The sequence below is a fragment of the Phasianus colchicus genome, chromosome 1 (genome assembly GCF_987193195.1).
Source record: "Phasianus colchicus chromosome 1, bPhaCol1.hap1.1, whole genome shotgun sequence".
In the NCBI taxonomy this organism is placed as follows: domain Eukaryota; kingdom Metazoa; phylum Chordata; class Aves; order Galliformes; family Phasianidae; genus Phasianus; species Phasianus colchicus.
The window spans coordinates 84,417,100-84,430,577 of NC_143436.1; the positions used below are offsets into that span (position 1 = coordinate 84,417,100).

Consider the following 13,478-nt stretch of genomic DNA (forward strand, 5'->3'; position numbering starts at 1 on the left):
CAGCACCCAAGGTGAGCCTCATTTTGTACCGTTTGGGCAGAAAATCGATTCCACCCCACAGTGTCACGAGTGTGACACTGGAAAGGATGCCTGGTTGGAAAGCTCTGGAGGGGACTGATATGCAGCTGAAAGTCTCTGCTGACACATGTGCCAAGGGCTAACAGTTCAGCCTCCTGCCCCCACACTGCCATGCAGAGCGCCAGGCAGCCCTGCCACTCCGAGGGAGCCATTCACTTGGAGGGAGGCCTTTACCTGCCCCTTCCCAGATGTTTCATCCCACCAAAGCAAAATCAATCTGCCAGGGCTGAGCCCTGCAATCTAGCTCTGTGGCTAATTGAAACCACTTGATTTTGAATGCTAAATATTTGTTTGCACACAAGCTGGAGTCCACGCCTTTTTTGGAGAAGCCATGGGGCAACTGATGATTACATGCAAGAACACAGACATCTAATTGTGTCGTTTTCATTTGCAAATTGGCACTTTGTCCAGAGCCCATGTGAGATGCTGAGGTCTGCTCTGTTTCCCAGGCAGCTCCTTGGAGCCCCATCAGGAATTTTCCTGGGCCCTTGCTAAGCCAGCTGCTGTATTTCAGAGAGGAGATGCAAATGGTTTCTAAATTGTTCTTGCAAAGCTTCCTGGGATGAACAGATGAGATAAAAATGTCTGATTTCAGCTCTGCTCTTCTGACATATACAGCACAGTATTGAAGGCAGCAGCCTAGCACAACTTCAGGAATTGCTGCTCTGTTCGTATTTCATTGCACTTGGCTCAAAACTGATGCTAAAGGAAAGTACTTGGTGGGATTCCTAAGGTGCTGAAATATGTATTCTTATCTCAAAAGCTCCTGGAATTTCCCAGTGGGTTACCAAAGCTTCAATTCCTATGGGGTATTTGATATCTTTAGGTAGAGTTGCATAGAAGGCAACAAAACAAAACAAAATAAAACAAAAACAACCAGCAGATTGTTTGATTGTCTAAAAAAATTGGTACTTGCTTTTCCTTAAACATACTGGGTGCTTCCCTTAATGGTGAGTCACATTACCACTTGCACACGCCAGCAAATTCCTCTACCCAGAACATCCCAGGCCCAGCACTTTGCTGCAGACATGGTGCAGCTACGTGGTGCTGAAGGCACAGCTTTCCTCAGTTTGGCCATGTCTCGGGGAGCACCCAGACAGCCACAGACCTTTCCTAGGTCAAGAGAATCTGCGGCTATATGTGTTTTTTATTATACAAATATCTGGTACTTCTGCATGGAAAGACCACATCTTGCTTTGGTCCTATGTCTTCTACCTCAATGGATATTTAACAACAGTAAAACCATACCAGGCCATTTACTTCACCCTTTCATTTTAACATAATTTTTTTGCCCAGAGAGAATAAGTAGAAAATATTTCTTTCCACTGTAACAGGACTTAACTGGGAAGGTTGAGGGAAAATGGAATGAGATTTATCGAACAAGCGCTGAAAATCTACACGAGGGAGAAACTGCTATTCCAAGAGCAAATAACTGCACACAAGAGCACGTATCTATAAGTGAGAGACTTTATTTGAACCAATTTTTCAAATACAGACATCTGTATTATTCTCACTTCTCGGGAATGTTTTCTGCTCAGTTTTGAAGCTTGCAACCTTAGGACAATATTCAGGACATATGTGTACATTAGATCTCTGCAGATGGACACATTCATAATGCACAAGTACAATGAGTGAGAGACTCTTTCCAGATCCTCACATAAGAGCATCGGAAATGGGCCACTCTAATCGTCAAGTTCTGCTCTTATTAGCTTCCAGACACGTCACAGTTCTTTACACTCTCTAGGCTGTAGCCTTCTTCTTCGGGCCCTGATTTACCACTGTGTTACTTCAGCTGTATGCCAGTGTAACTCCTCAAAATAGGGCTTAGGTGATGCATAGGGATGTGTTTTGTTCATTGGGAACAGGCATGAGCAGAAAAACCAAGCTATTGGATGAACAGCTATCCTAGGATTTTCTTTTCTATGAGAGCAGTCAGGATCTTGGGCTGGGATTTTTGGAAGTGACCGGTGGTTCTGGGTGTGTAATACATCAATCTCGATGCTCACAGTACGTTGAGGACCTCAAAGTTTGTGCCCCAGTAAGGAGTCTCCAAGTTGGGCGCTCCAGATGCGAACCACTTGGTCACTATCCGGTTCTGCAAATCTCAGCCTTCACCTTTTCTTCCGAGTATTGCTCAACAGAGGAATGTGGTAATAAAGCATTGTAGGTAAGAATGCAGGCTCGCACATGACCTGAGATCAACACCCTGAACAATGGATAGAGGGTAGTGTTTTCAGGGCCACCTAAATGACTTGGGATCTTTAGCTCCTTTTTCCAAAATGACATGAGAATTTTAGCCCTGACATGGGCTTCAGATAGAAGCTTGGACATCCTTCAGGATCTGGGCCTTAGGAGCATTAAGGTAATTTGAAAGCCAGTGAAATTATACTCTCAAGCACCCATGTCACTTGGGTTATTCTGAAAATGATACCCTATATACATATGGGTAGGTAAGGGGCAGACTTTCACAGGCACAAGTGGCAGTTAGACATGTAACTCCCATTGATTTTTTTCCCCCTCGGGGACCTGGAAAACTCCCCCCGAGGAGTTGAATCCTCCTCTTGCATTATTTTCACACCAGATTAACACCACTGCTTCCAGTGGAGTGACTCCTGAGTTACCCCAGTGTGAGCGAGAGGAGAACCAGTCCTGAGGTGCTCTAAATATCCAGTGAAAGTGCTAATGTGGCAATGCGGAAAAGTGGGGAATCTAGCACAGGCCTGGAAGAGGACCCCGCCACCGCCACCCCAAGTCATTGAGCTCAGGTGGTCACCGAACGGACTCTTGGCCAAGAGGGTCCAAAAGAGCCTTCCCTCCACCTCTGCAAATCACAGCCTCACTGCTTCCCTCCAAAGACACCTACGACAAACACCAGACCTTTGGTACAAAGAGCCTCATGTGCTACAATGTGCCATTTGGAGAGCACCAAAAAAAACCGAACTACCTCATTTTATGTTTTTCTTCCTTCCTTTCTTCCTAAATTATGGTCATTTCTTTCATCTACAGCAACATGCTCCCCTAGAGACAGTGCTTATGTAGTCACCGTAGATGACTTCCTTCCAGCTAAGGCCTCTCATGGGGCTGTGTTAGGGTTTGGTGCTGGAAAACACAGGGTCTGGAGGTGTCCCAGCAGGACGCACTTCCCTCCCTTTGGAGAGTGGCTCACAGAGGATCTTCTTGGCTGATGCAATACTTCCAGGTGTTGTGGTTTTTTATATGCTATCAATGCATCAAGCCCATGGATGCCATAAGCATTGCAAAGCAGACCAAATTCAAGCAAATGATTCATTGCACTGAGGGGGAGGGAGGGGGGTTATTAGCTTTGGATTTTTTATGGTTTTCCAAGGCTTAATCTAGATGAGGTGAAATGTCAAGAGCCGGCCTACAGCTGTTAGGAGCATTCAGTACAGATGTGGATCACTAGCACATCTCACTACAGAGGCACCAAAAAGTCCCTTCTGGACTCAGCTCTGTGCATGAGGCCAGGCACCATTTTCCCTGTAGGAGTCACCTTGTCATCCCCTTCCCTCTCCATACACAAAGCAACAACCACAGACACCTTCAGGCAGGATATATGCTCTTCAGGGAAAGAGGAAGAGATACACGTCTGTTGCTGCATTAGGACCAGTAGAAAAGCTCCAGCTACTCTGCTGGATACTCCCCACTCCCCTCTTCACTTCTGTGACCTCCTGTCTTTTGTGCTGCTCTCAGCTCACATGATACCCTGCTAGAAAATTCATTCCCCCAAAACCCCTGTTTTCCTTCCAGTTTCCGTCCTGTGCTACATCCTTTGAACTGCTTCCTTTCAGCCTTTAAAGTCTGACTGAAGAGGCAACACAAGGAAATCCAAATGCTTTTCTCTGCTCTCTTCCTGTACCCTGCAGACAGCCCAACTTCCTATACAAATCTTGTGTACTACACATGAAACCACCTCGTGCTCAAGGCAGGGTTTGTCTGTGCGCTCTCTCTCACGCTCCCTTTGCCCTGACTCTCTGGCAGGATCAGGACACGGTACAATAAGAAAGATAGGGGGGTGCTTGGTTACAGCCAGTAAATTTTAAACTGGAACCAAGGGAGAGGAATTAGTATTCAAATTTTTTTTAGGTTTGCAGTTGGTAACCACATACCCCGTTCTCTTCGTGGGGGGGAAAAGAAAACACAAAACCCAACCCTTTGTTCTCTAAGCAACATGGCAAAGTATGTTCTTATAAAAGGTGGCAAAACACACGTGATGCCCCAGCCATCAGCCAAAGGGGAAGCAACATGCAAAATGCAAAGATAAAACATCCCCAAGGGAGAGCAAATGTTTCTTTTTATCAAGGAGGGAGGAAGGTCTATGTCCAGGAAGACATAAGAGGTTTTCTTTTCCTGATAAAGTGAAAAATAGTGATAATAAAATGGAGGGAAAAGGGAAAATTTGGGGTTTGAAGTCAGAAGAGCAGGGATGCCAAGCCATCCTTGCAGACGCGCAACCCTTAAGTAAACCCTTCTAAATGGTCATGACAGGAGATGAAGTCAAATAAAAGCCATGCTTTCTCCTTCCTGCCTCCTCCTGAACACCTCTCCCGCACTTCTGAGAGCTGAACCCTGCTCCTCTCCGTGCAGTGCTAGAGTCACAGAGTGTCTGCAGCATCCCGGCCGGGCACCTGGCGTGCCACGAACAGCAAACATACTCTGCCCCTCTCCTGGTGCGCCCCGTGCCCATCAGAGCGCTCTCCCTCCCATACCCCATCCACAGGCTTGTGAGACCTGGCATACGGTCCAAGCAGTGCCTGATGTCCGCGCTACATTTGCTGAGTTGAGGTCAGGCTGGAAGGTGTCTCAGGGTTTACTACCCATCATGACATGGGAATATTAGCATATATATCGTTTATGAAGTATGACACAATACCTATCTGTCAGTCAGCCCATCTTTCTACCTATTGAGTCTGTCTAATCTACTTCAGCTAGCTACATTTCACTATCGCTATCAATCACCTATTGCTCCATGTTACCTAATTTCTTCCTGTCTCTCTCTCACCTTTTTCACTCTAACCTTTCTTACTCTAGCTATACTCCCCTCTCTCTCCCTATCATCCATCTATCCACTCTAAAGTCTTTTTTTCCCTTCCTCTCTCTAATCCCTGTTTTAAAAAATCTCTGTCCAATCTCTCTCCCACTCTCTCTTTCCCTCTCTTTTTTCAATCCTCCCACTCTCTCTCTCTCTTATTTCTACACAAGGCCAGGAAGTGCATGGAAATGAATCCCTACACATTTTGATGGCACATCCAGTTCAAAGGGATTCACTCTGAGGAGACACAGTTCATCTTTTCTCCCTAATTCCAACAAAGAGATGGAGGAGAACAAAGGAAGCAGGAATTAGCGAGACTTTGGGGCTGTCAGCAGACTCATTTTTTGGTGCTACTGCTTTTAGGCCAATTTAATCCTGGTCCTATCAACAGCACTGTTCAGCAATTCCAGCAGCCACTTGGCCTCTGTGCTGCCTATCCTTCACCATGGAAGGCCAGGTCTGGTGGTCACTCGGCTGGGGACAATCCTGCATCCTGTAGGCAGTGGCCAGGAGGTACACACAGTGGTGCTCAAATGAAGAGCCCAGCCTTAGCTGTGCTTAAAGCAGGCTGCAGGAGGTGGCCATAAATGACAGCTGAAGCCCAGGCTGGGTGACTAAACCTAGGTTTTATCAGGCAGCAAGGGACAAAAATTTCTCCAAGTGCTTTTGGTTGGCTCTGACGCCACCAGACCTTGCCCTGACCACATGCCTATGCACTTATTGCACTGCCCCAACACATTTTGCCAAACGGAACATCTTTGGAGAACAATGCCACATCAGTCAACAACTTCTTCATTTCCATCCCAGTGAGGCAATCACCAGTGAGGACCTGGCCCTTCCTGGCCCTCAACGCATTCCTTGCCAGGGCTCAGAGCTTCAGCATGGACCAAAGCAGGTCCCTCAGACGGCACCCATGGGCTGCCTGGGATCACTCCCCTGAGGTCACCATGCTCCCCTAAAACAGGACTTAGAGGACTCCTGGAAGCACACTTCTTTTGTTTTTTCCCAAGATTAATTTTGCTACTTTTCTTAAGCTAATGCCTCGCTCAGTGCTGATGTCTCACTCAAAATCGAAGCCTGCTTCCCTTGAAAATCCCCCAAGTGATGCCAAGGAGAGTGCTCGGCCACTGACTGATGGTAGAGCAGTGGCTGAAGAGCAGAGTGGGGCCACGCGACAAGCAGGCCACCAAAGAGCATTCTGCACACAGAGGCCAGCAGGACGTACAGCAGCATAGAAATGCGACACGGTTATGTTAATGATCATTATTCTCATTTATTATAATTATTGTTCAGTTTGAAAAAGGAGCCTGGAGCCAAGCATTATGCTAATTGGCACATTTTTTTTTGTTGTTGTTGTTCTAGTTCTGAAAAGAAAATGGGATTTAGTACTATTGTTTGTTCATTTGTTTTGTTAAGTTTGTTTTTCTTTCGTTCATTCCATCACATTGAAAAAGGAAGAAAAGGATTACTATTCTTTTTTTCCTGCTTTGCTTTTGTTTTAACTCACTCAGTAAGTCTGGACTCCTCGGATGAACGGGAACATTGCACACACACACTTGGAGAAGAGAGAGAGGAGAGAGAGAGAGAGAGAGAGCGCTCGCGGTGGGCAGACAGACACACGCACGCGCCAGGTCAAAGAACTCTGATACAGTGCAAGAATTTTCCCAAAATGATTGGATCATCATTACCAAAAAACTCGCCATAACAACACCAAGAAACAAAGAAATGTTTAAGCCACACTGTTTGACTGGGATTTTTCCTGCTTTTTTTTTTTTTTTTTTTTTTCATTAAATGTTTGCCACACAGAGAGAAAAAGGGTTTAAGTGGGAATGGGAGAGGGACGGACAGGCTCACAGACGTGAGCAGGAAGGGGGGAGATCAAGATCGGGGCAGGAAGGAAGGATAGAGGATAGGGGGAGGGAGGGAGGGGCAACGGGGAGTCATTTCTTAATGTTCAGGCATTTTCTTGGTCCGCCTTGCTCTCTTCTTCTTTCACCTCTTCCTGCTGGGCACTTTCAGTAGGTTTGGTTTCTTCTACAGCATCTAGTGGGGAAAGAGATGATTCAGCATTAGTCAGCCACAATCTAGAGCATCCTGCACATGCATGCAGTCATGCACGACAAAACTGCATGGCTTTTGGCTTCTCTCTCCCAAAGGAGACTCAGGTCTCAAGGTTTCTGGCATTTCTGTGGCATGGGAAGAAGATGCCTAGGTTCAGCCTAGCAGACGAGTGCATGGCTCTCACATGAAATCTCCAGCCGTACCAGAAACCTGGTGCAACTGGGAGGAGCTGCCTAGAGCCTTAAGCCCAGCTTCCTGCTGATGTGTCAGGCAACTTTCATTCATTTCACCACATGCACTGATGAAGCTCTTGGCTTGTAGGGTGAAACCAGCTAGATCCAATGTCTGAATTATCCTTTTATCACACCCACTGGCTGTGCCAATCACCATTGAATTTCTCAGCTCTAATTACTGCTACTGAACTTCTCAGAAGTTTGGAAGAGGGAAAAAAAAATGTAACCTGTAACTCAAATTTCTCTTACACCAAACAGAAATAATGAATGGGAGCCTTTGGACAGAAGGCTGTCCTCTCCAGTTTTCTGGCCTCTCCTTCCAAAGGCAGAGCTGCCATGGGGAAAGCAGTGATTGCAAATGGAGGATGGATCTGCAATCCCACAGTAAACAAACCATCAGGGGGCTAGCATTGAGGGGAAGACAGAGGCAGTCAGGAGGAACAAGACAGTGGTTCACCAAAGGGTTGCAGGATAATGCAAAGGGTCTTAGTGCACTGGAGTGATTGGTCTGCCAATTCTCCCCATTCCATGCTTACTACTCCTCAACCCACCTAAACATATGCACTGATACAGTGGAGAAGTCAAGCAAGGAGCATCACTCCAGATTTATTATAAACAATGGAGAAAAGAAGTGCCAAAGGGCTGGGTGGTGCAGGATGGGGCACAGGACTGGTATGTCACATACTGCAGCACTGGTGCTTCATATACCTCTACATCATCAGTGTATTTCTGGTGGACTCAAGGGTCCCCTTGATCAAACCACTTCCTAGCTTCTGAGATGGGCTATCATCTTGTGTTACAATGGCAAATAAAATAGACCAGGGTTTGCTCTCTTTCCCTGAAGCTACCTGGCACTACTCAACTCAGGTCCGTATGGCTAAATCCTTGCACTCCAGAACAAGAGAGGATGTGTCTGAGAGCTCTCTTGAGCAAAGCTAATTGAAATATTCAAAAACCACATTATGGCCCGCTTTGTCAGCTTAACATTACAGATGTTCACATGACAACATTTAGTTTGTGAAGGTAAGCATCCTCATCCATGTTTATCACTAGTTGGAATACTAAATGGGATGTGAACCATTTCTGACTGAGACTGATGATGCATTTTTGCCTGGTCCATTCGATGCCATCAGATGGCAGACTTGTATTTGCTTCCAGCACTGGCAGCAGGTGCCGCAGCTCTCACACCCCTCTCTGCCTCAGTTCCTTAGCCTCTCTTTTACATGCCTTTCTATGCACCATTTCCACATGCATCACCTTTAAGGTGTAACATCCCACCCTAAATCAACTTCATCAACTGCTTTGCTTTAGGAACTTAGAGCACTTTTTGTCTTAGTGAAATTCAGACATTCATTTTCTAGTAAGAAGAATTCTTCAAGAACATCCCCATCACCCAATACCATGGTCTGAGAGCCTGCATTGCCTGCCAGCAAAAGCTTCTAAGCACTTGCTTTCCCCTGATACTGAGCAGCAAAACAGAGTGCTTCTTAAAGACCTTTTCTATATATAATACAGCTATACAACAATGAACCAAAGACAAAATAGACTACTGATAAAAATGGGATCTAAAAATGGACTGGATTGCAAAGCAGACTAACTTGCTTTAGTTTGGTTAATGTTTCTGAATGATTCAATCACACTCCCCATAGAGGGCAGGGAATCTCTTTAATCCTGCTCCTCTCCAAGGCGTTCATAGCAGGGCACATGTTGAATTATGGAGCTGAAAGCATGCATGGCCAACTGCATCTCAGTGTAGGCCAAAACAACATCATTAGCCAGCAGCTTTGCTAGTCTAGATCCCAGTAAGACAAAAGGTCTGCTTTCCCATATGTAAATGCAAGATAAATGGAAGATCAGCAAAGGATGGGCAACTCAAGGAGCACAAGTCCCCACCATATTTTATGTTTTAAACATGTGTTTAAAACTTTTTGCATGTTCTTAGTGAAAATGCACACAGATTTCAGCCAAGAGTCCCCACAGCCTTCTCAAGACAGTGTAACAGAAGGGCACATAATGCAACAAGCAAAGGGACAGACACTGGGAGGTCCCGAGTTCCTGCTGTCCATACTGAGAGCCTTGGCCAAGCCATGCAAACCATTAAGTTGCACACATTCCCTCACGGCAGTTGAAACTGGGGTCTTGGTTCTACTGAAGTAGGATCCTATGGTAGTATAGGCTTTCGACAATTGTCCCAGTGACATGAACAGGAATTCTGGTTGCATTCAAAATGGGGGAATTATGTGGGATTGCTCACGATACTGTCCCTGCTGGCTCACCATAGTGGCAAATCTAATTTCCAGAGAATGTCTGTGGCACCTAGAGGGCCTTGACTGGCAGAAGAATTTCCTTGCTGCATAGGAGCTTTGCTGTCCCCCCTGTACTCCTCTGGAGGCAGTTGGCAGTAGGCAGACACTGCACTGATTTCTGCCATGCTGAAATAGCCTAGACTGACTCTAAGGTCAAGGAGCAGCAGAAAGGCTATGAAGTCACTTCATTACATTTTCAAGTCTTGTGCAGAACAGAAAGGAATCAGAAAAAATCAAACATATGCTGAACACAACATTGAGTTACTTTTCACCTTTTGTTAATAGCCCAAGTATAAATAAGAGCTCTATCTTTCTAACAAGAACTATCAAGCCAAATTCATCTAGCCACTCTCCTTTTAATTTTACATGGTTTTGAAGCAATGAGGGGAAATACTATATCCACACGTGCACCCTGCTGCCACTAAGCTATGTCTCACTTCCTAGGAGCTTTAGCACAATTCCATTGATCTTTAAGACAAGGGAAAAGAAGCAACCTGGTGTTATTGTTCAGTAATGAGCTTCAGCAAGAGGTAACATCACAAAGGATAAACAATTCAGCATAAAAAATGAAGTTCAAGCTGTGGCACTGCTAAATCACAGCAGTGAAAAGAGGAAGGTTCTCCCCGAGCAATGGGAGTATTGCATCACAACCCTACTGACATGAGGGCCAGTTAATAGCAGTTTATGATTCACAAGGAGAGACTAGGTGGTTTTGCCTGACTCACCCTTCACCGGTTTGTTTGATGCAGGCTATTTCTGCAGTATGTTCTCGGGGGTTTTCTATAACCTAGTTTTCAGTCCCAGTAAAGTCTGCTAGGTGTCCCTGGGGAGATTATTACAGATTTATCCTGGGGGATCTCATAGATCAGAGAGGAGCTCTCTTTCACCGCTTTTTACTGGATATCAGGCTTGATTTCCCACTGCCTTGAACTCTGGGCTGTTGCACATGTTGGTGTGTAGTGGACAGGTACAGTTACACAGCCAGACCTTGATTCAATCACACAACCTTGACATTTCACATTCACTTTGCATTTTGTTGAACTAGGTGTAAAAGGTGACAAAAAGAGCAGGTGAGAATTCAGGGCATCGAGGTAAAATGTTCTGCACCCTCGTTGAGGAACAACAGCATGCCATCCCAAGTGGTCAAATTTCCATCTGTTTAAAGCTGCCCCTTCAGAACATGCAAGCATTGTGAGGCCTCAACCAGAAAGATCAGATTGCCCATATCCACCCTCAATGGAGAGAACGAACAAGTGGCACTGACTTATCCCTTAAGATGGACCTGGACCAGGGCAGCAGAAAGATGCACTGGGAGACATCACAAAATAGGAAAGTTGAAGTAAGAGAGGACAGAGAGGATAGGGGCCCTGTTCATTACCTGGCAGCTATGCACAGACATCATCAGCTGGTCTTCTCACCCTGCTCCCCCTTTCCAATTACTGAAGATAAACATGGCATTTTTGAGGCTATTAACTGAACCTCTGAGGGCTGCTTCAAAAGTAATGGCTCATATTTGGCCCAGGACATGAGAGGTGGATGTTGGTGGTTTGGCATGATCCTACATGCCACGCTCATCAAGATCTGCACCAGTAAAGGTGCCCCAATGCTTTTTTTTGTCACTGCTGAAACACCATCCACTGCTTCACTGTGCTCACATTCACTCTTTGGACTTCTTAAATGTTCAGACATTGTCAGTGAATGTCAGTGGGTACAGAAACCTTTTGAACAGCCTTGGACAAACCTCAGGCTGTGACCATGCAAGTGCTTCAGGGATAGGGCTGTTTGATGGGAGGGACTGAAATGTGCTTGCTTCCCAGCTTAAGGGCCCTGTCTTGACAATTGCCTCATACCTAGAGCTCGAACTGGAACCTGACCGGGAATTTTAAGTGCTTTGTCTGTGGGAGAGAAATGATACATAAATAAACTACAGATCCTTGCTGAAATAGGGTCTTAGGGAGCTTCTGCCCCTCAGCACTCTATTTATTTACTGGAAAGGATGAGAATCATATCCATAAGCTCTGCAAGCAAACATCTTGAACATATGCAGCTCTGGATACTGTGGAGCTGCAGCAGGAGTGCAGGCAACAGCATGGCTGGAAGGTGGCACCTCCAGCTGCCTTTGCCGTGCTGCACTCTAATGACTGAGCATGCAGGCTTCTCTCCAAGTCTTCCCAGTGCCTTACATTAGTGAAATTAGGTTGAATGGATTTCCGGGTAAAATACTGTCTCTTGGGACCTGCCCAGCTCCCATCCAACTTGCCAAGATTAATTAAATCAGAGCAGACATCAGTTTATGACCAGAGTAGCAGTAACCTCTCTGCTGATCATTTCTTTTGTGGCTGGTGGCTTGGGTTTTGTTTTCCTTTTCCTTTCTGTTCCATTGTAGATCTTCAAATTACCACAGCTGATGCCAAAATAAAAGAAATTGCACAAACACTCTGGGACTCTACTACAGATGCAGGAATTTTGCTTCTGCTGCTTTCCCACTGTTTGCATAATTATTGCTGATATTGATTGTGTGGCTTGAACATGTCTGCGTGCTAACGCATTGCCCATCCCTCCTCAACATCTGCTCTCTCTCAAGCATTGGCCACAATGTGGGTCCATTTGCCATACTCATTCCTTTTTCTCTCTGCCCTCTGCCAGATACAGCTTGGCCAGAAATGGGAGTGAAAGCCTGCACCTTGTCTGGTGTCCTCTTTGCTTCCAAATATTAATCAGTGTTTTGCTGCCCTGTTATAAGCAGCCCTCGTTTACCCCAGAGAGGGGCATTTTTTGGAAGGTAAGGAATACAGGGAGGCCCCATTTGAAATCTGTGACCTAAGCATCTCCTAGTTTTAATGACATTTGGGTCCAGATTTGGATCCAGGCTTCACAGCTTGATTCATCTGTCCCGATCCATCTGTCCTTCTTGCCAGCCAGAAGCTGCTTCCAGGCAGTCTATGGTAGGTCTGAAATTGCTGAAATCAGATGCAGCTCGGGTTCAGAGCTGTTGCTTATACAGCTCCCTTCCTGATCCAAGTTAGCCCATTGCAGTCAGCCCTGCTATGCACCATACACAGTGCTAAAATCCTACGCCCTGTCCGCTTACTGCTTCTGTAGATTGACAAATTTATCCTGGGAAGTGAAGAGCTGCAGAACTCGGAGGAGTGACTGTTCCTGTTCCAGAGAAAGGGGTTGAGAGACTTTTCCCAGAAGCCTAGGGAATCCCTTGCTCGCTATGGGCAGACCCAAGGCAAAGCAGCAGGGAAGTAGAATGTGTTGTGTTCATAGATCCTACTGGTAAAGGAGGCACATGGCATGCTGGAGAGGGGGTGAAGGTTAGAACAAAAAGGTGAATGTGGCCACAACACATGGCATTTTTGGCCTCCCACTCCTGCACCACATTACCTCTGTTTCAGCCTCGTGTATGCCAAGCCCAGTTGTACCAGCAGAGAGAGGAAAAGCCACTTCTGCCAGTACCACAGCTGATGACTGCAAGCCCAGCTTGGGCAGCCTTCTCCTTCCACTTCAGCTCAATCCTCAGAGGACAGCCAGTCCCAGATCTGTCGTCCCAGTCGCCTTTGCGCTTTGTCAGGCTGCCCAGCTCGTGGCTTAGGGATTTCCCCTCCTTCCCTTTTTTCCCTAGCACCACCGAAATCCCACCCTGCGTCGGCATCTGTGCGTGCAGGAGGTGGGAAGGGAGGAGTGGGTGATGGGCTCAGGGAGGGGCTGCGAAGGGCCTGCAGCTTCATGGCCCAGCATCTCTCC

General features: G+C 46.2%; 1 protein-coding gene across 1 annotated transcript in view; it reads right to left on the reverse strand.

Annotated features, from left to right (window-relative positions):
• Nucleotides 1-6,906: 6,906 nt before the first annotated feature.
• GAP43 (growth associated protein 43) overlaps nt 6,907-13,478 on the reverse strand; it is a 52,937-nt gene continuing 46,365 nt past the window's right edge. The window contains exon 3 of the mRNA XM_031613024.2: nt 6,907-7,171. Within this exon, the coding sequence (XP_031468884.2) occupies nt 7,083-7,171 (89 nt within the window). The 3' untranslated portion in view covers nt 6,907-7,082. The remainder of the gene's footprint in view (nt 7,172-13,478) is intronic.